This window comes from Syngnathus floridae, chromosome 11 (genome assembly GCF_059516105.1).
Source record: "Syngnathus floridae isolate MCC-2025c chromosome 11, RoL_Sflo_1.0, whole genome shotgun sequence".
NCBI lineage: Eukaryota > Metazoa > Chordata > Actinopteri > Syngnathiformes > Syngnathidae > Syngnathus > Syngnathus floridae.
Window position 1 is genome coordinate 5,184,855 of NC_142423.1, and position 24,025 is coordinate 5,208,879.

Consider the following 24,025-nt stretch of genomic DNA (forward strand, 5'->3'; position numbering starts at 1 on the left):
GTCAGCGAGCGCAGAGCTTCCCCAATTGTAGGGTGCCGCCGCAGACGTATTCCCTCTTCGCATCTCACTTGATGAAAGTGAGAAACTGGCACAAGTTGTGGGTAAAATTAGGTCAACCTGATTTTACAGATGGCCTTCATAGTCAAGCATATTTTCCCAATTAAAAGCGATTAGGGAAGGAAATTCCCAGACAGCGTGAATTATTAAAAGCTTCCAAATGGAATGAGATCACGTGATGTCGTCGTATGGCAGAGACACCCGACATTCCCAGATGGGCCAGAGAAAAGATGCAACTCGGAGCTGGCAAGAATTGGAAAAGTATGTTTTTGCTTATTCTTAATTGAATTGCCTCAGAGATGCTTATTCTTAATTTAACTGAGATTTGTGTAATACTTTCAATTCAGTTTTATTACAGATACTGTGCTGGCTCTTTTCCAAATCATTGAGTGAGGAATACTACTGAGAAGTCAGAACGCACAAAGACTGTAAATTATTGTTCAATTGAGCACCATCTCCATCAAGCAGAGCTGTTTTGATCAATTTGTCCCTCCAAGACTCTTTTGCTAGTAATTCAAGTACAACGTGTGTAGGAGGTGTGGTTACTGAATCACTACATGTAGTGTGACACTGTTGTGTAACCACCCCAAAAGAAAGAACGAAAGAAAGAATGGCAAAAAAATTGTAATTTGTTGAAAAGAGTGGGGGTAGAAAAACATGCTTTGTTTACCTGACTTTTCATTGTTACGTTGAGGTAACTGTTTTCTATCATACATGTATAGATTTATAATGTTTAATGTTCTTTTTACACATGGTCGTTCACAAATTCAAAAACTCATCCTGTAGCTCTTTTTACTGTCGCAACATGAAGTTAGCATAATTCCGAATGGAGTCCCGCTCGTCCCTTCAGCAGTTTGCCATGCTTCGCTAGGAAGCTGTCAGAGTGGCTCAGTGTCAAACCAACTGGGCCCTGCCGGGTCAAGATGACCATGAACGAGACAGACCAGCCACACTAGTCTGCTGTTACCTATTCTTGTAATAAAAAAAAATGTCAGTCTATCAAACAACCAAAATAATCCACAGGCCCAACACTTTCTCTGAGCATGCTAAATTAACTTAAAAAGATATGCATCTATTCATTCCTTCCCTTAATCAAAAGTAGTAAGGTGCAAATAAAAAGGCAACGTGAAAACCATTGACAAATTTTATATTTGTCTGGAATCGATTATCCGATTTTCAAAATTATTGCACTCTGGGTGCGATTCAATTGTCATTTTTGATAACTTTTGCTATTACAAACATTGCAATGGTTGACTTGTGGATGACAGTCCTCTAGATGGACCTTATTTGGCTCAAGAAAGAATTGAGTTTTATCAAATTACCACTTTTCAGTTGATGATAAACAATTTTCAAAATCTTTGTGAGAGTATTCCCTGCACAGAGTTGAACATAAGTTATGCAACTAGGATAAATACCTTATGTTCTCGTTTGCTTTTCCTAATCATATTTTTATCTGTTTCGTTTATAAAAATAATGTGTCGTGCTATTGATTGAGTGAACCAACTTTGCCTTGTCTGCCAGGCAAAGTAAAGTGTCGCAAAATTGTAAATCACAAAAGCAGAAGTGGCAGAGTCACCTTTTGTCCAGCGCTTGATTAAATGCATTTAGATAAACGTGCATGGGTCGGCGTCAAAGCCAAACGACTAGTTACGCATCTGTAATTTCATGAAAAATTTGCATTTCTTATGCATTTCAATAACATGAGCAACTTGGTGGCTTTTACGTGTGTCGGTGACAGCTTACCTGGCCTGACAGTTTTTAACCTGACGGAACCTTGGCAGTTCTTGATGAGGGTATGTACGTCATACAGGGGTAATCCTGAGATGGGAAGGTTCTCCACCTCCAAAAGAAGCTCTCCGTCATTTAATTGTCCACTGTTGTAAAGCACTTGATTCGGCTTGAGTTGCCCGATAAACGCAAACTCTCCATTCTCCGCACCGCCGCGCAGTGGGACGTTCAAGCCCCCGTGGACATCTTTGGACACGGAACACTCGTTGAGCCGGGAGGTCCAGTGGTTCTTCCTCAACGCAGTGTTGGACATTTTGGGACGGCGGCACGGACGATGCCGCTAGGGTGTGTTCAAATAGTCACCAAAAGAAAAGTGGCTTTATTTCCAAGTGAAGCGCAGCAAACTTTGTGTCGCTTCCACAGAAACATGAGCACCTCTGACAGTAGTATCGCACGCAGCGTTGAATCAAGCCATTCCCGTTCCCTTGGAAATTACTTCTCACGCTGTGGATAGTCTTCGATCTTCAGCATGTCTTTAGATTTAGTCCTTATTTGAACGGGCCATAATAAGATTGCATGAACTACCGTCCCACTTCGCAATTACCCCACTGACGCCTGGACTCACTTCTATTTGTCTTTTCTTCACTTTTGCAAGAAGTATTCGCCGTTATCCTTTCCCGATCGTTGGCCCCTTGGTCCCGGGCTCAGGGCTGGTTTGACCAGGTACGACGCTTGTTCTGCTTCTGACTCGGAGCTCCTCATAAGCGACGCACCAGGGATGTGCTGTGCTTGTGCTACATTCAAGTGCTGTGGGAAATATTGTACTTGAGGTTTGTGCGTCGGAAATACTCGTGGGACGAGTCGCGTGAAAATATATTCGTTATAAATAAATAACATTATTTGTGTTAAATGCATTAATATCCATTAATTGTGGAGAAACTGTTAGTGATAACTTTAAATCCGCCTGTCAGGAACTGCGCCAGCTACACTATCTGACTTGCGTCGACTTAAAGAATTGCGGTATGTGAAATGTGAGTTTAAATTTTAGAAGACTTTAAAAGCAGCATTGAAATAAATAGCAATTATATGAACAATGACTCTTGACACTTGCATACACGTGAGATTTCAATTGTTCATTCAAAATTATTTTGATTTGACGCACACTATTGGGAGGACTTGAAGGCAGCGTCAATACAAATGCGCATGTGTGGCTGGCAGAGTTTAGCCGTGAGTGCAAGCCAATGAAAGTTACAATAAACACATTATAGTTTTAATTACCACCCTGCCACAGTGCTTATGAATGCCATGGTCAATATCAATGAAGTGATATTTCACAAGGAACTTCTCCATTATTAATATTCTACATAATCTGTTGAGAACTCAGTGGTCCTCGGTGCTACTCAAGATTGCTGCATTTCAGGTTGGACAAGTTGAAGTGCATTTTTTATTTTAGAACGGAAGCTGCTCACGTATGTCTGTCGCAACGCTGCCTGTTGTTCCCCTTGAATAGTATTTTCCTAATGAGCCGAGGAAAAAAATATTAATGGAATAGCTAATCTACATGAAGATAAACTAAAAACAAGCCTTGACATTAATTGAAGACCCCAAATTGACTTTGCGTGCACGCAAGCGATTGCCCGGCGACCACGCCCCCTCATCCAAAGAGCGACACCTCACCTGCGAGGAAGGTGTGAGAGAAAACGAGTGGAAGACAGGATGGGCTGAATTGAAATCAAATGGCGAAACTTCTCACCTAGGGAGCCTCAGATGAGCTTTTCCCAAATCTAAAAATACCAGTGAAAGCAGTCTTGGTCTCCTGGAGCAGAAGAACATGGGCCAGAATTCATAGAAATGCTAAGTGTTACAATCTTATCTTTAATCATTACCAACTCAGCCTTTGTGATCATATTTGAGGGACAAAGTAGCCCTTTAAAGCAACTGATAATCAAATAAGCTATAATAATTAGAGACTTTGAGCACAACCCAAGACGCGAGTATGATAAATTATGAAGCTCCTTGTTCTTCTGCAGGAGACGATTGAGTAAAACAGCACTCACATGGTTCTTCACTAATGAAAAATACATCAAGCAGAAGAACTACAGAACGGTGCAAGACACAAAAGCTTCTGTGCCAACTTGCAGTCACAAATATCACCCAAATCGGATCGACACAAGCCACTGGCTCCAACGTTCTTCCTGTACTTCATCCATCAGTCCAGATATGTCAACATATTCATCCTGGCATTTGCTGTTTCACTGCAAGTCAGTGTCACGCCATCGCCTCCTTTCACTCTCATGCATGCGTCCATGAATTTCACCATTAGACATCTGTGCCGTGCCTTCCGTGTGAATTAACCTTCGGCAGTAAATTGCATGGTTTACAAACGAAAGGTCTTCCGCGCGATATGGGATATTGTAAACTAGATTTACAAGCGAAATACTGTATCTGCAAAATGAGCATATAAAATCCCAGCATGGTGCACGCGAGCTTTCAGACAGCCAGAGTCAGCCCTTGCGCCGATTAAGTAATGAGGAATTCTTGAATGATTATCTCAAAACTGTCCATTCATCGTTTCCTTTCCCTTTGGCCAGTGAAAACAGATTTGATTAATGTTGTTCATGTGGATGTCTTTTTATAAGTACACAAACCAGAAAGCAGTGAAGGCACAAACAAAGTAACAATAAAATTCAAAGAGAGCAACCCAAGCCCAAACCACACAGTCGTCACAGCAGTGTAAAACCAGGGGGGGAGCTAAAAGGTGTCCAGGGGTGGGCAGAGCCTACTTGGTGGCCCCTCCCTTCCCTGGCCACTGTTTTACACATGGCCTGCATACTTTTTTTTTCCAAGACTTGGAACAGTGGTTTGTGACCTTTGCCCTGCGGTGGGTTGTGGTTTTAAAACTGTAACCCACCTCTCACCCATAATCAGCTTGGATAAACTTGAGCTCACCTGTGACCCTAATAAGGAAAAATAATGTAGAAAATAGAAAAACTGATGATAGGAATAAGAGCACATAAAGATTTTCTTAAAATCTCGACAGAAAGTGCTTTTTGATGTCGCTAATGATTAGACATGCCGTGTAGTCAAGCGTTGCGTTTAAGCCCCACATGACCGCTTGCTCAAAATGGCATGACTGTCCTCTGATGCACCATTTCTCACATCTGTAAAGCCGCATTGGCATCATTCATAAATAAATCAAACCACGCAATGCTCTTATTGCCGAAGCTCTATACTGCGACTCAACCTAAACTCCCTCCCCCCTCTTGCTGGATTCAAGTGAGACTTGTAGAAGTCACTGACCCATCATTTATTTGCTCATCACTTAACAATTGGCCTTGTAAATGCACAGAACTTTTTTTTTTTTTGCTTTAAATTTCACTTTAATCTTCTTTACCTCTGTGGCCAGATAATGCCTTCTCCATTGTAAGCCTTAGAGAGAATGAGAGAGCGAGCGTAGATTGACAGAAAGTGGGAGAAAGAGTGAGAAATCCTTCTTTGAACCAAAGCACCGCTGTAAAGCTCAGTAAGATTAACGATGAACCCAAATAGGCCATCAGATTATGAGAGTGGGTTGTCATATGACATGGGGGCTTTTTTCGGTGATATTTCCACTATTGTAGTGTAGCAAAATGTGGTTCAGTAGTAGGCATCACTATCCAGGAGTGAATTATGCGCATGATACGCAAGTTTTTATTGCTTACAGTCACGTTTGCAGACCTGGCAACTATTCCAGCAATAAAGCATGGACGGTCTCCAGAAGCTGCACATATTTGGTGCTTTCATTACTTTAATGACGGATAGTACAGTAGTCTTTCGGAATTGCCTTAACGTAGTAAAACTTAACATGCTGTCTGCAGTTTAAAAGGAAACGTCAGATGTCTTGATTTGGTCGCCGCACCACCATCGAGTTTAACGGAAACCGGTTAAACTTGTTTTTACCACCTGTATCACAGTTTGATGAATAATAAACATTGCCTGGTTGAGCTGCATTTCTGACTGACCTGAATGTGAAACCGACTTGACTGCTACTGTACGTATGCAAAGGGTGTTTTCCGTCAGTCAACATAGGATGGTTGTGTTTGCATGTGTAACCAAGGCACACCTAGAGTACATAGTAGCTTGGATCTCTGCTTTTTTTTTTTTGACCCAGTGAACTCTGCCCCTGCAAACTAATTTTGACCACGAGACAGATAAACTTGATCAATGGTATAAATAACTGCTGGGTTCTGTTCTTGTTCTTAGCAAAGTAGGTTAAGTGAAATGATTTTATAAAAAAAATTGTTGCATTAATTTATTAAATTATACATAAATAAAATACGAAATACTTGTCAAATTTAAAAAAGAATTGCATAAAGATTTTAAAAATGTATCACAGGTATTCAATCAATTTAAAAAATATTAATTTAAATTTAATATGTGCATTAAATTAATGACAGTGACAGGGGCCCTCTTGTGGCCATGATGAACAAAACCAAGTCAATTAAGTCTTAAATCTTAAGTATTGAAATAAATTGGTGGAATAACCATGGGTGTGAAAATACACTTGCACGGATACAAATTAAAGGATTTATGATACGGAAACAGCCGTCTGGTCCCAACGCCCAATACGAATAAATATTAGTCGGGCTATGAAGTTAAATGATACAATTCAAGGGGAGTGGCTGGAATTACAGTAATGGGTAGAGAAGTACCAGTAACATTGGTCACGGTGTAAAAATAACATCTTTATTGTATTTCAACGGAGTCACCACCACGACCTGACGTGATCTCTATTTTTTTCACACACACGCACACTCTTCACAGAATCAGAATTCACTCTCTACTATAAAGGCAGTACATCTGCTTGAAGTGAGACATAAAAGCCAAATTCGTGGAAACAACCAAGGTCATTTCATTACAGTGAATAAGCGCTTCATATACCTAAAATCTTTTATAATACCAGGTACATTAGGTTAGGAACCTTCAAAGAGCATATTAAACATTGAGGACACTATCACAAAAACAAAGATTGCACATTTAAGCGATTCAAATATAAAGCAAATTGATCTTTGGATGGATGGAACCCATAGTGATAATTAAAAAAAATAGAATACTTAATAAACTCTAATGCGCAAAAGTACAATCTTAAGGACACACGGATACCACGCTGGAGCAAATTGTGAGGACAGTGCAAAACGTCAAATGAGATGAACTCCTTCAAATGGTACCTTAGAGCTACAGAGGTGTGCTTTTGCATCGGAGGAGGCACTTCAGCCTGGAAGTCACCCACGTGAACAGGAAGTGCATGACACAGGGAAAGCAACGACGGGGCACCTTGCGGGAAACACGAGGCTCGCCGGAGGGCCGCACACATTGGCGTCAGAAGTGAGCAGGGACGGTCTGCAGTGCGTCCTCTGTTGTTCGATGGACGTTCACGTTCTGGAAAGAGCAACGCATCAGTGTCAGAGCTCTTATGGACATGTCGGCTGAAATTGAGAGGAACTTGTTGGATGTTTGCATTAAAGCGTTTCAGGTTCTACTTCAGTGGCTTGAGTGATTTTGTCCACTAGGGAATTTTTCCGTCTTAAAATTTGACAGTATTAAAATGTTGAGTGTTCAATTCAGGTTGGCAGCACTTTGACATTTGCATATTAATGATGGAACTAATATCAGATCTGTAAAAGTAGTTTGAAATCATATTGTGTCAACAAATGTAGTGTCGAGAAATGATTGACGAGAGTGGACTTGGAGTAATGCTGAGTGAAAGTTTATTTCAAAACAATTAACAGAAACCGCTTCTTTATTGGCGTCAGTGTCACATTGTGGAGTCACATTGTCAAATAATCGTAAACATACTGTAGTTCCGACTTCCAGGATTTTTTGTCGAGTACGAATGAGATGAGACATTCTACACATTTTGATAAGAAACAAAAATTGTGCAATATTGCAAAAAGTATGTGTAAAAAAATCACCACGGTTACATCAGTTCAATCATGAGGGAAAACAAAGCACACAAAAACTTCACCGGACGACGTATTAGTCTTGTTACTTCACATTTCGGAGCCTCATGTCCACTAAAACTGTTTGCTCTCCAAAAAAGGGAGAATGCACATGACACGAGGTCCGTATAATATTATTCCAAATAATCAAGAATTAACTGGATTCCAGTCAGCTACCACTAATGGACACACAAGTGCAGGAAGCGCAGACGACGTTGGACGGGAATAGGATGAGAAAAAGTTGGAGAGCAAAGAGGTTGGCAGGTGCAGTGTGCAGTGGAAGAGTTACAGAGAGGTGTGCAATGAGGCCTAAAGGAGGCCAAGGGGGTGGGGGGCAGTGCCTCATTGGTGAGCTGGCACTGTTAGCAGAGCCTCCTGTGACATCCGTGACACTTCTACGTTCTGTTCCACGAGGGGGGGAAAAGCACACACACACAAACGGGGAGGGATCAAAACAACGTGGGCAAACATCAGGAGGATATTTGCCATAACAGTTCAAACTGTTACAGTTGTCAGTTTAGCTAGGCATGACATCACCTTATTCGCCAAATATTTTTATCAGCGGGGGGGCCGTTAGGGCCCGACTCCCTTTCTTTCCTTTTTAAGCTATAAAGAGGACCGACATTGTATTTAGGGGTTTATTGTGCAATTTTAAATAGTCCAATTTCTCATGTTCACTTTCTGCTATCAAATTTCATGAGGTCAGGTTGTAATTTTTTGGAAGTCATGTTTTTCACACTGGCTTTGTTTGTATTGCTCTTAAAACAGACAATTTTGTATTCATCGTTTGTATTGTGACGCATGTGCAAATAGTAAGAGGGGAAGTTATGTTTCAGTGTTGACAACTAATCATGTTGTAGCATAATGTTCAGCGCATGAAGCCACCAAAACAATCCGGTTCTGTCCGGTCTCAGCACTTCATGTGAGTCCGCTGATGTGTGTGCGAGTGTGCGCATGCAATTGAGAGATTGTGCTCACCTCTGGTTTCTCTCTGTGCGTGGTGACAGCTTCGACGTTGAGGCCGATGGACTCCACTTTGCAGCCTGATGGCAGAAGGATGGCAGTGTCAGACCAGTGGTGGTCACGGTTCCACATTGTGCACACTTGAGGCAACAAAGGCGTCCTACCGTAGGCCACTGGTGTGAGCTTCAACACGGTGTGCAGCGGGCACTTCAGGTAGGGCAGTTCCTCTGTATGGATGGAGACACAAACACAATTGGAACACCTTGACCGTTTGTTTTTTATGGAACACCTTGACCGTTTGTTTTTTAAAGAATATATTTATTTCAGATGGGACGAGTGAATTAATGGCGGGTTTCCACGATTGGTTGGTTCCAACACCCCCAACACCCCCAAGGACTGGAGGGGGGTCACTGTAGTCTACAGATTAACAGTGACACCTTTCTTCAAGACGCCATCAAGCGGTTCCATCTCCCAGACTCACCTGCCGTCTTGTCCAGGAAGTAAGCCAGTAGGCAGCGCATGACAGCCTGGTGACAGATGACCAGCACGTTCTCCTGCCTCTCCAGCTCCATGATGACCGGCTCCAGGCGCTGCACCAAGTCCTCATAAGACTAGTTATTACAAGAATGAAAAGTTGGTGTCAGTTGTAAATGTCTATCACCACTCTGGATACCGATGGAGTGCATGAAGTTCAGTTTCACTTCACGTCTACACCCATGAGTATATTGTTTGTCAATGATCTTGTATAACGTGACCGACCTCTCCCTTGGGGTAGCGGTAGCGGTACTTGTCCTGGTCCCGCAGTGCAAACTCCAGAGGGTAATTATCTTGAATCTCCTCATACATCATCTCCTCACACACACCCTGAAGGGGCACACACACGTACACACTGATTAAGACTTTGATGGAAACAGGAAAGGATGGAGGAGAACCACTTGAGCTCAAAGACTCACAGCATCAATCTCGTTGAGGACCTTCCACTGTTCGTAGGGCACACTGAGAGCTTCTGCCGTCTGGATTGTTCTCTTCATTTGACTGGTCCACACCTTCAGATCACTGATGCCCTGAGCCTCAATGAACTGGCCTAGCTTCTTGGCAAACTGCAAAGAGGAGAACAAAGCTGACACATGTGTAGAGGACGGTGGCAGACTTTGCCTTCACCTATCATGCATACCAATGCCACAATTTGGCGACTGCATCTTGCGTACCTCTTTGCCTCTGGGCGTGAGGCCCGAGTCGCCTCCGATGCAACCCTTGACATTGAGCTCACTCTCTCCATGACGACACAGGTAGATGGAGCGAGGTGTAATGTGGATGTTCATGAGGTAGTAGACGATTCGACTCTGGATGTGGTCTAACACCCGGTTGACCAAATATCGCTGACCCACATCCATGATTTTGATGTAGGAGAGTTCTCTAAAATGGAGAGCATTGAAAATTGTATTTATTTGGGGAGAGATTCTGTTTTACGCCACAAGGTGGCAGCACACTGTTGGGTCTAAGTGCAAATTTAAAAGAATAAAAAAAAAGTACCTGTCCAAGACCTCATCTAATGTCTCATAAGAATTTTCATAACACTTAATCCTCTTCATAAAGTCTTCAACCGCCTCCTCGGTGTTGCAGTTAGTGTAGTCGGGGCTGCCCAGCTTCACTTGCTAAACACAAAAAAAAGTCCAAATGAGGAACAACATTTGATGGTCCTGATGTTATCTGCATTACAAATCTACATGCTCACCACAATGTTCTCCTGGATTACATCCGGGTCTTCACACACGGACTCCACAAAGAACACCTGAAGATAAAAGCACGCACACAACTTTATCCTTTGCAAGATGGAGCAGCATATATTTGAATAGCTTGTCTATTTACTGAACATGCAAACGTTGTTATTAAAACAGCTTTATTCTATTTTACCTTGAAGCCATTCTGCTCTGCAAACTCAATGATGGTTTCCCTTCTTTCCCTGGTGGTGTTTGTTGCATCAAAAACCTGCGGCCCACAAAAAAGAGAACCAACCATGAAGGTTGCACAGCGAACTGAGCAGCATGCAATCGCCGAACCCGACATACCGCAACTTGGCCTCCTTCTTCTGTGAGGTACTCTCGCACATCATTTAAAGCTGCCGAAGCGCATTGCCTGCAAAGTTTACACGTAAGCCCACTGGCACGCATGGAAGACTTCAAAGTGTTTGAGAACAATTAGAAACTCTAACCTTCTGATTTTTAACCCTTCTTCATTGTCTGGACGGAAGAACTCAAAGGACTTGTAGATCTTCACACACTCTCTCCTGTACTGTCCTACATTGAACTCTGGAGAAGATGATTGATGATAATTAAATTTAGCATTGCTCCCAATTATCCTTTAAGGAAATCTGCCTTATGTAATATTTAGCAAAGAAAGGTGTACCTCTTGTGGGAACCCCTATCCAGTTGAGATAGCGGGTGAGCTTCTTGGAGATGTAGGTCTTCCCTCTAGCAGGAAGGCCCACCGTCACAATCAGGGTAGGACAGTTTGTCATGCAGACTGCAAAGGAAGACAAATAGCAGCAGTAAAGAACTATCCTTAATTTACATTGGATCATCTCAACAGTGTGAAGAACGGCACCAGGCGTTGTGAAACAACACAGCACTTTTATCATCCGCAAAGTGAGCACATCAAGAACAATTCGTTGCCTAACTGGGTCAGTGTTTGCACAGATGACTGGGTCAGAGGGCAGAGCAGCCGAATGCCATCTCAGTTTTGAAGTCTGCCATCATTGCATTGCTTCAACACTAGCACAAGATCAAGATCGTTTATACGTACAATGCACAACATGATTAAATTGTTCAAAGGCGTTGCGTCGCGTAGCCCGTACCTCCGTCGTAAACCGAGGATCGCCGTGCATGTCTTCGCACGAATAAGCATCTCGTGGCTTGCTTGGCACGGCGTTAACCGAGGCATCACACACAATCACACGCCGCATACAAAATGTAGTATTGTATTTCTCAACAGCGGGTGCTTCACTCGGTTCCCTGACGTCACGTCTCCTTTCTGCTCGGCTACTCTTAAGTGTGACGTGAGGCGCTGGAGGATCGCATTAGCAGCTAACGGTTTAAGCTAGCAGCACATCATGGGATTCAAAGCAGGCTCGACTGGTTTAGCGCACTGCGATAAAAGCAAACAATTTCTGCAAACGAGTTGCATTCTTCAAAAGAGAAAGAATAACAACACGTCAGAGCCACACCGTCGCCATACGCACCCTTCCTTTGAGAAATGTGCCTCTCGGGAAGGCCATTTTTACATGGCATCCAAATTTTTTTGAGGGGGTTTTGGGTGAGTTCTCGCGGGTTCGGAAGAGGAGCGTCCTCCATTGCGTCTTGCGGCGACGTGGAGGCTGCTGCAGGAGGGACACGGGGTCTTTTCCCGTGATGCTGCTCCGAAGGTGACCGGGGTTTCATGGTGGTAGTCAACGAGGATGCAGCCTCCAGTCTCCTTCTCAGCCTCCCACTCGATCGCGCTATGTTACGTCACGTGCATTGTCGCCTCGTAGTAGTAATGACCACAATGCACGCGCAGCCATATTTTTGCTGTTTTACCGTAACCACGTCATAGCGAGACGGACGATGACGACAACTCGAATTATAAGAAAAATATGTACTAGCCGAAATAAACAAATAAAGAAAATTATTATATCATGCTTTTAGTACATCACAAAAACGGCATTTAAACGGGGGTGAAGATACAGCCGTGCACGCATATAACGCATATTATAATAAATACAAAACTATAACAAAACTCGACAAAATATTAGATTACCTACTATAATTCTGTCAACATTATTTTTTTACTCTACCCATGTTGGTGACAATTATATCATTAACGATGTCGGTGAATCAATTACCCAGAAATAACTCGGGCCAAAGTCCCATCACTATTTTGATTTGTCTGCCTTTCTGTATGACACAATGCAAGTCGACAAGCCATTAAAACAAGCCACATTCATTATTTACATTAAGTATTTCATATTTTTCACTTTGTTTTACATACCCTACTGTATCTTTACAGTGACAATAAAGTGTTATTGTTTTTATAGTGCTTCTGATAACAAGCGCGTCACTTTGCTCATATGCTTTAATTGCCTGATTATATTAAACTTGAAACGGCGGAGCAACAGGGTATGTGACCCACATATGACGTGCTTTCAATTAACTCAAATGTGTGTCAGCACGCCACTTTTGCCCATCTTAGCAGATAATTTATATAGTTTCCTCTATACTGTAAATATTCAGTATATATAAAGGAGGCATACTGTTTTTATTGTGGAAAAACAATAGCGATACTATATTAGTGATATAACTCAAATTTGCAAAATATAGTTTCTAAATTCAAGCAACACACTGATTGTGTTAGCCATTCATTATAATACGAATCAACTATAACTAATTGTTGTGACGGCGCGCAATGAACTAGTTTGCGCAGCGGCGCAAGAATACTTCCCTGCGCGACAAATAAGTCAGGGAGCACGCTCAGTTACAGTCGTACAGGTTTCATTTGTTTTTTATAAACATCCTGTCCTACTTTCCTATTGCATTGGGATAGTATATTGTATGTCAGGTCCTTACGTACAAATTTAGATTAGCTTCCGCTGTTTGAGCGCAACTCCGCAGTCGTAAATCGGGGTTCCCTATATAGGACTCTCCCTCCTTCCAGCAGCTAACAGCTTTTAGCCCAAGCTCTACTAACTGACTCAATGAACGGAACCAACCAGTGTCTCCAGTCCTTACTGGGAATGAAAACAGCCGATTGCCACACGTTATGTTACATAGCAGGCTACATGTACCCTACGATGCTGTAAAGCTACGCAACAACGAGCCACCAGAATGAGCGAGAAGCTCTGCATCAGCAAGGCGAACATCAAAATAAGCAATCGAGTGATGATATGCTTGCATTTCAACGACTACTACACGCATTGTCAACTGTTTGTGTTTAAATATAAAGCATTTAGCAAAACAGTGCGTGCGTGCGCAACGCGAAAGGCAGCGTTGGGAGATTGTTGTTGTTATGTAGGGTAAAGGTCTCGATGACAGCGCCAGCCCAGAGACAGCACGTCCACTCCTGTTTACGTCTCCCTCGCGCGCCTCTGCCTCTTACTAAGACGCAGAATTACAGCCCAAGACAACAACGAGAAGCGGAATCCTTCTTACCCGCTCTGCCTTGGTTCTGTGGTAGCTTGGATCGGCCGGAGCAGCCTCTCATCATGGACCGTCAATCTACGGATGGAGTCCCGAGCCAAGCGCCGCACGGATGCTTATTACTGGGAACACACGCTCACACACACATACACACTGATACACACTCAGTGAGTGTGTGAAGCCAGAAGCTTCCTACAAAACTGGACGGAATTAGGTAGAAGTACCTGCCCCCCCTTTGCACCCTCCCACAGTACACGCGTGCATACGTGCACAATACACACACACCCTCCCACAGGCTCCAAGGAAGTGTCCCCACTAGGGCTGACAAGTTCCCATGAAAGTTACATACAGTCAAATATAGCTCTCGTATGTACACTGCAGAAAACTGTGTAATATGCATGCACACACAAAGAGTACTGATAGTTATCAGTTCTCAGTTAATAATATTAGATGTTTCAATTAAACTGAAACAGGCTCATCTTCTATTTTGGATACCCATCGTCACATGTCACGGTCATGAACTTCACTGACGACTCACTTGTGACATACTCCCACCTCTACCTCATAAATCAACTCCCAGAATGTGCGTCTGGCATATCGAAGAAAGGACGAATCTGAGTATCTAGTGCAGAAAATACACAGCGCAAAGCTTATACCAAAGAATTGACACACTCAGAGGTCCACTGGTACTTGACCTAAACACATTCTTCCAGAAAGGTCAACATGTCCTACTGCCCTCCTCTCAAACCGCACGTACTATCCTTCTCTCCAATTTGCATCACACCCATTCCTCAGGCATCTCGCCCCACCCACACAGACACACACACACTAGTCAGACCAGTCTCACTGTGGCTTATCGCAGTCAAAAACAAAGCCCTTTTTTTTTTTTTTTTACATTCTCATTCTTACCAAAAACGGCAGCGCCACCAGGAAGCCAGTTAAATAGTCTCATGTTCGTGCGTCGTTGTCATACTATGGATGACTCAATCATAAGTCCATCAAGCTTCTCTGACCCATTCCAAAAAAGCACCAGCAGAAACACAAGAATAGATTACTCATAGTTTTAGGAGGGTAGAACTTTCAAAACCTGATATTGGGACCGAAAGATACCTGTTTCTGAATGTTTATTTGAATGGGTTGGCAACCGTCTGTCCGTCCATCTGTCCGATCACCATGATGACGCTTAGGAGTTCAGTGGAATATTACAAGCCACACATGTGTGAAGAATGTGTTCTTCCTGTTGATGTTACACATGTACAGTATGTTGTCATGACCGGCCGGTCTGGTCCTCACAAAATGTCTGAGTAATAGTGGGGGGAAAACAATGATGCACTCCGCTGACAAAATAAATCATTCGCAACACTCTGTAGAATTCCACATAAACACGACAGTTCTGCACTTACGTGTCGGTCTTGTCTCTGTGACAAAGACTCAAGAGCGGCAAACAACAGCTGAGGGGTCATGCTCTATTTGGGCCGCATCGAACCGTGGCCGCCATCCCGTATTTACACCGGTGATGCCGAGGTAGTTTAAATGCTCAGGTTACTCCCAACCCTTCCCCTAAATACCACAAAGGAGCATGTGATGGAAATAGGGGAAAGGTAATCAAAGGACAACATAAACATGATTGTGTTGACCTTTTCTTCAAGTCACATTGCTTCATTCCAAGTATACATTCTTCGCTGCATAATCTAGAGCAAGAAAGCCGCTTTGTAAATTCTGCCTCTACAAATAGTGGCATACAATCATGACAGTGCAACTCCACGTTAATCACACTTTTAGGACATTAACTTCTCAAGGATGCATCAAGGCAAGAAGTGGGAGGGGGAGACCATTAGCAACACAACTCCTATTAAGGCTAGATGGAGACATCTTGATTCACACTGAATGGGACTTGAAGCTTTGGTGCCTGCAAGTCAGGAGAGTAAACCAGGTCAAAAACACCATCGCAACTGCATAGCAACAAAAAGAAGATGCACAGGTTACATAGTGCTTTGTAAGCTACACGCTCCTGCTGCCATCTTGATATGTGACCTGACCCTTTATTTACCTGAAGCCCTGACACTCATTAACACACACACAAAAACTGTTTCTCAACAGTGTCACAACTCAGCCATGTCGCACAACCAAACCACACCTGACTTTTGTAAAGCGTGCTGGCGTCATATTGACAGGAAACACACAAGCCTCCCAAAGCTCACGTTTGACCATTTTATTGTTTTTCTGAAAAATAGTCAGAGTTCAGGAAAAGGACACACGGGTTAGACTTCGCTCTAAACTCCGTGACAAAAGCATCTGAATGCAAACAACACAGCACAAGAGTGCTCAAGTTTCACATTTTGTCTGCAGTAGGTTTGCTAATGCATAAAAGTCAAAGGTCAAACACAATTCGTTATGTGATGCTGCAAGAAAATTAAGCATGGTGAATTCATTTTAATTTCGCAATCAAATTCTCACCAACATAAAGTCTCTAACAACTGTACAGGCAATGTTTTGATTAACATTTTGAGATGTTTACCTGAATACTAAAATAAAGTAAATCAGTGAGTCGTCCAGGGTGCAGCCTACCTCTCTAACAAGGATAAGAAGTGGAGGAAGTGATAGGTGAAATTTCATTTCTGGTAGAAATGACACTATTCACCTATAACACACAAATTAAAAAAAAAAAAAAAAAAAGAGCATAAGAATTGTGAAGACAATCATTGATGATTTTTCTTTTTTTTTTTAAAAAAAACCTTTCCAGGAAATGTGAGCACCCCATATTGCTCAACTTTAGAGGTTCCCCCATATGGGAGCCATGCTCACCGATTATTAGTGCGTGGTCAAAAATGAGACCTCAACTAGAAAACATTACAGTACTTGCACAGTGACAGAGCGACAGGATCTAAAAATGTCATTAAATACTTTAACAAACACATTGGCAGGAAACGGTACAGTCAGGATTATTTATTTCCTGCTGTGTTAAAAATTTTGTTGTCTCTTTACGCAAATCTCTTCACGGCTCAATTACAAAGAGTGACAAGGAAGTCTTTGGCCTTCATTGTGAGACTGAGCTGCCACCCCTCACTGACTTTGGCAGACAGTGGCGCCACCCTTCGCCCCTGCGGCAGCTTTTTTGCGTCTCTTGGCGAGGAGGGGGTTGCTGGACGTATCCAGGTCCTTGATCTTCACCTGGTCGTAGTCGACACGCATGGTCGCCAAAGCGCTGGTCATTTCCTCCTGTGACACAGCAGATCGATTCTGTTGACTCAGTGCATTCACGTCAACAAAATGAGAAGAAAAACTTGTTTTGTATCAGGAAGTGAAAGAATCAGCAAAATGATGCCAAAACAACATTCCAAATTCAATTAATTGATTTTGATATGTTGCAAACTGGTCAGCTGAAGTAACAGTATTTTTTGAGAAGTGGTTAAGAAGGGAAATGCTTACACAACTTACACAGCACTGTTGCAGAACAGTACGCTATTGTGTCTATCGTTGAAGGCAATTGTGTTTGGTGGTCTTGTTACATCAGATTTCAGCTGTTGGGAAGATTGCTGCCATGTATTCATGACTCAGTCACGCACGATTGCATCCATTGAACGTTCTGAATAGACAATTTCCTCATATGGTTTTGGAGAAGTAAAGCTAAAGCAACAAACGTGTGTGTGTGTTTGTGATAAACTTATTTAGTTCGGGCCTTTAGTCATTGCGCTCCCTAGTGAACGCAAGCGGAATGACATGAGGTTGACCATTATTTTATTGAACCCTATCGCAGGACCTTGGGGGAGACTTTTAGTCCTCCTAAGGTATACATTACATTAATGATATATATTATATAAATAATATGTATATTCATATATTGGTGAGCTAGATTGCCAGAAAGTTCTAGTTTAGTGTTTTTTAAACAGTATTTTTATTGTCATCAGCATAAACAAGCTAATGTTTAAGTATATTTTGTTTTGACAATTTGATTTAGGAACGCTGCAGATTTTGGATACACAATTGTATCTGAAAGTCTTATAAAAAGTTGATTTTTCTTGTAATGCCGCACAACGGCCAGAAGAGGTCAGTGTTGTTAAGTATCAAACCTTCACGTCTTCCCACAGCTCTCTGTCTTCTGTCAATACACGGGTGGTGTGGAGCGGCGTGGAGGGAACCACCGTGGATTGCTGCGGAGCATAAACACATGGATGCAGATGTGGAGACCAACATTAACAGGAAGTGGACTCCTGAGTCAAAAACTTACACTAATCCAGGGGTGTTTCATAAACTGACTGATGCTCATTCTCTCATTGGGGTCCGTCTTCAGCAACTGGTGAATCAAATGTTTGCCTGCGAGAGTCAAAGCGACATAAACGTTCACTTAAGTGATCGTAAGTGGCCCAAACACACATCGGATAATTTTTTAAATGTCATAATACGGAAAATTCCACTTTTATTTAATAGTTGAGATGATCAAGTATGATATTAAACAACCATGTATCTTCTCTTACTTGCTCAAATCCAGCAGAAGATTTATGAATACTTAATTAACTCACCTTCCTGTGACACATCAGCCCACTCTGGATTGGGAAATTCATATTGACCCATCCTGATTCGCTTCTTCATCCCTGGAGAAATGGCTTGACCCGTGTTGGAATAAAACGGAGGGAAGCCGCACAACCTGGGGAAGAACAAGGGAGTAGATTATACCACACTTTTTCTTCTGGATAACTTGAGTGACAAAAATGAGCTACTCACAGGATGTACATGATAACGCCCAGAGACCACATGTCACATGACTTGTCATATTTCTCCGGACCTAAAACCTCAGGTGCTTATCCGCGACCACATAAACCAGACCAAAGAAAAGGGAGGACAAAAACAAATGCAATTTAAGTGTGACATGTGTGTCAATCCATTTTGTAGGACAGGAAGCGAACTAACCCACGTAGTACGGCGTGTAGCAGGGCGTCTGGAGAGGGTTGTGTTGCGTGGTCTCCTTTGCAAAACCAAAATCCGTTAATTTGAGAACTCCATTCTTGTTCTTTGATGTGTACAGTAGATTCTCGGGCTGTTGAAGGGGACATCCAGTCAAATGAAGTTAATTCCTTTTTTTTTTTGGAAACCCAAAGCTGATTGTGGATCAAACCTTGATATCTCTGTGCGCAATGTTAATGCTGTGCAGGAACTCAATGGCCGTGCCGATATCTCTCATGATCTCAGAAGCCTCTGGGATGAAGGAGGTTAAAAGATACAGTCTCAAACCAGGAACTCAATCAAAGAATTTTATTTGACCGTCTCTTAACTTTTGAATGTCCAACTGTTGAGAAATTTTAAAACAAGCTGTTCTGTTTGCACTGAATGGCAACATTTTCACACCAGCTGTTTGAGCCATGAATGAAAGGATACATTTGTCTATGACTCGTGCAGTCTGGCTGAATCTGTGTCGCAACCTGCTGCTGATGATTCTCTGTGACACTCTAAGCTCAGCGGCCACTTCCCTCTAAGAACATCCGGTTTCAGACCTCACAGTGGCGAGCTAAGCCACCAATAAAGTATATTCGAGCCACAGTGTATATTCTCTACAATCACTCAAGCTGCGGCTAGTGCTATTTAAAAACCCAATTTAAAAAGGTGTCAATTTAGGAAGTTGTTTATTTGTTCAAAATGGATGAAACAGCTTTTGAGGAGACACTTTATGGCATTCTGCAATGATTAAAACAAGTTCTCACCTTTCTCTGTGAAAGCCTGATCTCCTCGAGCTTGGATGCGGCTGAACAGCTCTCCACCCTCCATACTGCATGAGCACACAAATGGAAACACACACCCTCGCAATTTTGATATAGTGTATAATAAGAGTTTGACAATAATATTTTCTTTATCGTCATCATCGCTTCTGCGGAGGGTGATGCATCATAGGACAAAAACGAATGAGTAAAAAACACCAATCCCTTCGCATTTAAGATTTTCTTTGTGTTGTGTACTCCATCTGTAGTTAGTCAACACAGAGACAAAGAGAGATGAATAAATGTGCTTTTTGTGCTCGACTTAGAGAACTAAATGTTTTCTTCCGCTGACCTCCACTGTCACAGGAAGCAGCTTACAGCCACGTGAGCTCACTGACATGTGCATGGTTACTACAAACAGTAGGAGATAAACACTGTTGTTGTGCCAGCACATGTCAATAAATAAAATCCTGCCCCCGTATCAAATAATATGATGAGATCTGTTTCAGTTCACATTTGCTTGTGCGTGACTATTTGAAAGCAAAGACGTCAATCAAACATTTTCTCCTGACGCACTTTTCAATCGCAGGGACATATTTTCAAAGAGCCTCTTAAATATCTGAGCATTCTCAAGTAAAAATGCTGACAGCAGCAGTTTTTGGGAGGAAACCACACACCACTATGTGTCTTTTTTCCCAGCCACTTAAAAGTTCAATGCAAAAAATAATAAATGACAGCAAAAGCAAGCACGCCTCCCCCGAGGCTGATCAAGAATATGATATAACATCATTTGGTCAAAATATTGCCACTTTATGGGTAGTCACCAATACAAAATGGATTTCCCTCACATGACAATTTTAAAAAAGTAACTTTAAATCTTGTTTACGTGGTTTCTAATTCTTCATATTGCGCTTATTTTTGTAGATGGACCTCCTAGATAGCAAATAATTCTAACAATGCAAATAAAATTAGTAATGGGATTTCAAACATTTAGACTCCAACTGATACTCAACCGCAAGCTCGTACCATTCCATGATGATGAGCAGGCACTTCTTTCCATGATACATGTTCTCATACAGGTTTAGGATTCGGACAATATGCGGCCCTCCGGACACCCTCCAATGAAGCTCCACCTCCCGCCTTGCTTTGGGGTTGTCATAGAGGATCTGGAAGACATAGAAGGAAAGAGCAATTCAAAATGTAATGCAAGTATGAGTTCAATTTCGTGCTCTGGTAAGACCCTAATTATAACGTACACTAACACAGCAGGTGGATACATGTGCAGTCAGTGACTATTTTGGGATATGACAGTAAGAGGGTGACCTGATGTTCACATTGACAAGAAGGCCGATCTGGTCACAGACTGGGAAAGACTGACTCATGGGACATGTGAGAGAGACATGCAAACTTGTAGAGGTTTCTTTCGGCCACTAGAGGGCATTAGGCTATGAGTGCAGAACACCCACACGCACACAAACACTGATCATTAAGTAAAGTGCTTTTTGTTGGAAATGTAAACGTTGTGGGGGACATTTGAGGGGAACTCCACAGAGAATCTCAATAACCGTTCCTCACTACGAGTGTGTGGAAGAGGAAGTGATGCCTGGAAGTGTCAGGTCACTCAACAGCAATTCGAAAGAACGACAGTTTCCGGTGGCTTGTCTGCAAATGTGTGTGACTCCCTTCCCACGGTTCCATCCACCAGACATTACTTTAATGAGCAATTTTCCTGTTGTGTGATCATTTATTGTTTTACTATCCTCATTTCCTGCACTGCACTGTACTAATAAAAGAGACTAGATTAAAAATGACCAGAAAGAGAGCGAAAGAGACATGATGATGACTGAATACACGGTCTTCCCCGTAATTTGGATCAAAACCAATTAACAGCCTCCTCACACTTCTTTTGAACCCTTCTCGTCTCCCTGGAAGCCGCAATTCCCATATAAAGGCTCTGTACCTCTCACCAATATACATATATAGTATATAAAAAAACGTGGAGCTCAACAGGCCCGACTCCTTGCAGTCAGACAAATCTAGGTACTACATAAAATCCTGATGACTGTAAGTGAATTAAATTGAACGAATGGCATCCATCCAGCTCCTCTACAAAGTGGATTAAAATTAAACACATCCATTATGTTTAGCCGCTGGAAGAATAAGTTAATTAAAAAGCTCACAAGCTGGTGAATGCCACTCACCTCCATCCACATTATGAAGTCCTTATCATGACTTTTAGCTTTTTATCTCCCAAAATTGGCTGAAGTGATAATTGGGTGATTAAAAAAAAGTATATGGTCTGCTGGACAACTGAATCACAATCAACAGAGATTCACTCATTTTACAGCCAGGACAAGTATACAAGTGATTAGACAACTGTTTGCTCTTCTCACCTTTGACCTGAGTTTGGAGACAGCAGTAAGAATTAACGACCAATGTGTGTGTCACAATGTGTTTCTCTTGTAAGAACATTCTCTTTGGCCATCTGTTTTGTTTCTAATTTCGGCATCCTATGCTTTTGCTCTGTCTACTCTGGCGACTTGAATCTCTACGGATTACTGTACAATTCTCAATCTAAATGCCTACATGCAAAGCTCGAGTTGTGCACCAAGAATAAAAGTGTCAGTCGAAAAGTGTCATATGATAGCTGATTCTGAGTATGGAAATGATATGAGGTTTGATAATGTGCATTTCCCCCACCCCTTCACATGTCTGAGTGCATGAACACAATTTCCTCTGCAGCATCAGTAGAATCTAATTAAGAATATAAACATAGGAGTATTTACACACAGACACTTCATTAAAACATAGACAATTGAAAAAGATATGAGCTGCATCAAGAATCGTGCAACTATAGTGTTACTCAGATCCGTCTGCGTTATTTTGTCAAAAGTGTGAACAATGAAATGAAAGCAAAGTTTATCAAGAAAAAACAAACGGGAGGTTAAATATACATCTAACTTTACGATTGAATTTGACTGATTTGAATTGATTTGAATTTACGATTCAAAATACTGAGATGATACAGTGATTGGTCGCTGCAGCCAGCATTACTCCATACACGATTCCTGGTGTAAAACATGCATTAATAACGGTGCTTTCAGTGAAAGAAAATAATTTGTCAGTGACAAAGGCAGCGCAAGATGGCTGCCGTCTGGCTTCAGTTACAAGAGCCGACTGGCAGTCCAGGTTATTATATACATCCATGGCCAGGGTAGCTCGCCAGCTTTTAGCAGGTGATTAGCGGGTAAAACAGGTGACTGTTGAGAATTACCTGGCAAGATAAATGGAACTTACTAGAGCTTATCATTGCTGATATCATTTTTTTGGTGAATTGTATTGCAAATTGGAAAAAAAAACTTGGGTAACACCACCTATAAGTTTGTCATTGCTTGTGGATGCCACAAAATGTTGTCAAAGCACTAGTTTTGTCTAAATGGAACTCATCTTTGCTAACATTTAAATCAAATACGTGTCTTGGTTTGGCCTGGGCGCAAAACCAGCAAGTAGGTGAGTTTTCAGGGTTGCCCCACCCCTAAAAAAATGTGATGAGCGGTTGTAAATTGTTCACATGCCCACAAAGCAAAGCAAACGAAAAAAAAATGATGATATAAAACCAGAATTACTGTTGCGTAATGTTTTAAAAATGAGAATCTGCTGACAGCTGTTGTACCACGCGCAGGTGAGCGTTACCTTAAGAGCGCATTTCTGTCCGGTCTTCTTGTTGAAGCACCCCAGAACTTTCCCATTAATTCCCAAACCCAGAACCTGGTTGGAGACTTTATAATCGTTTGTCACTGCGTGTCTCTTGATGTCCAGTTTGGTGTTTCCGGGCAAAGGGAAGAGCGTGTCCTCGGGGCCCGATGCGGCGGCAGCGGCTGCTGGTGGAGGCGGCGGCACCAATTCGGCGTCACCGGACGGCGAGTCGTGCTCGGCTTCAGCGTTCGGCGCTCCCTGCGGGTTCTTCCCGTTGCCATCCTGCAGCATGTTCAGGCAGGAGTAATTCACGTGACCGCTGTCCGGTAAATGCGTCAAGTCAACGCGCCCGGTTGTCTTGGACACCGCTCCAAAACTTCGTTATCTACTCATTCTCCGTAAATACCTTAAAAATAAAAATCTAAAATAGCAAATCCTTTTCAAACTTTTTTCCCAAAGGGGGATCCAAACATTCCAGCAGGTGTGCTGACATCAAGCCAGTGAGTCCAGCTCGAGAAGCTTGACACGGACTCACATGGGCAAGTGACAGTGTGGAACTGGAATCAGCCATAAGCACCACCCACCCAACCTCCTACCACTGACTGATCTCATTTCACAACTCGACCCAAGCGGCTGCTTTAAAGGTGCAGGACCAGCCCGTCAAATGCCAATGTTGAGTTATTTCAAGTCTAGACAAAGAAAATCTTCTTTGTCACAACTTGACAAGACTGCTTAGCGCAAA

General features: G+C 42.3%; 3 protein-coding genes across 10 annotated transcripts in view; all 3 read right to left on the reverse strand.

The window, feature by feature from the left end:
• Window positions 1–2,595, reverse strand: part of magi1b (membrane associated guanylate kinase, WW and PDZ domain containing 1b) — a 62,310-nt gene extending 59,715 nt beyond the window's left edge. For 3 of the 4 annotated variants that reach the window (XM_088388991.1, XM_088388988.1, XM_088388987.1), the window contains exon 1: window positions 1,801–2,595. In XM_088388991.1, coding sequence (XP_088245117.1) covers window positions 1,801–2,098 — 298 coding nt within the window. In that variant the 5' untranslated portion in view covers window positions 2,099–2,595. The remainder of the gene's footprint in view (window positions 1–1,800) is intronic. The other variant, XM_088388989.1, reaches the window with a different exon arrangement.
• Window positions 2,596–6,488: 3,893 nt separating this feature from the next.
• On the reverse strand, window positions 6,489–14,108 carry pfkfb4a (6-phosphofructo-2-kinase/fructose-2,6-biphosphatase 4a). 5 transcript variants are annotated; one of them, XM_088389001.1, is made up of 14 exons: window positions 13,910–14,108; window positions 11,133–11,249; window positions 10,939–11,035; window positions 10,796–10,862; window positions 10,641–10,715; window positions 10,462–10,518; window positions 10,260–10,381; window positions 9,935–10,142; window positions 9,680–9,826; window positions 9,486–9,590; window positions 9,208–9,337; window positions 8,891–8,953; window positions 8,742–8,806; window positions 6,489–7,203 (listed from the first exon to the last, which is right to left on the reverse strand). In XM_088389001.1, exons 1-14 carry the CDS (start codon window positions 13,962–13,964, stop codon window positions 7,144–7,146), a joined length of 1,368 nt encoding a protein of 455 aa, XP_088245127.1. In that variant the 5' UTR covers window positions 13,965–14,108; the 3' UTR covers window positions 6,489–7,143. The 5 variants fall into 5 exon arrangements, with proteins under 5 accessions (XP_088245127.1, XP_088245125.1, XP_088245129.1 ...); XM_088388999.1 differs by lacking the exon at window positions 13,910–14,108 and adding an exon at window positions 11,965–12,227; XM_088389003.1 differs by lacking the exon at window positions 13,910–14,108 and adding an exon at window positions 11,581–11,732.
• Window positions 14,109–16,094: 1,986 nt separating this feature from the next.
• Window positions 16,095–23,880, reverse strand: mapkapk3 (MAPK activated protein kinase 3). The gene is made up of 10 exons (XM_088389004.1): window positions 23,281–23,880; window positions 20,614–20,753; window positions 19,594–19,658; window positions 19,011–19,090; window positions 18,806–18,932; window positions 18,620–18,695; window positions 18,418–18,542; window positions 18,126–18,211; window positions 17,968–18,048; window positions 16,095–17,116 (listed from the first exon to the last, which is right to left on the reverse strand). The coding sequence occupies exons 1-10, from the start codon at window positions 23,572–23,574 to the stop codon at window positions 16,961–16,963; spliced, it is 1,230 nt and encodes a 409-aa protein (XP_088245130.1). The 5' UTR covers window positions 23,575–23,880; the 3' UTR covers window positions 16,095–16,960.
• Window positions 23,881–24,025: the final 145 nt, after the last annotated feature.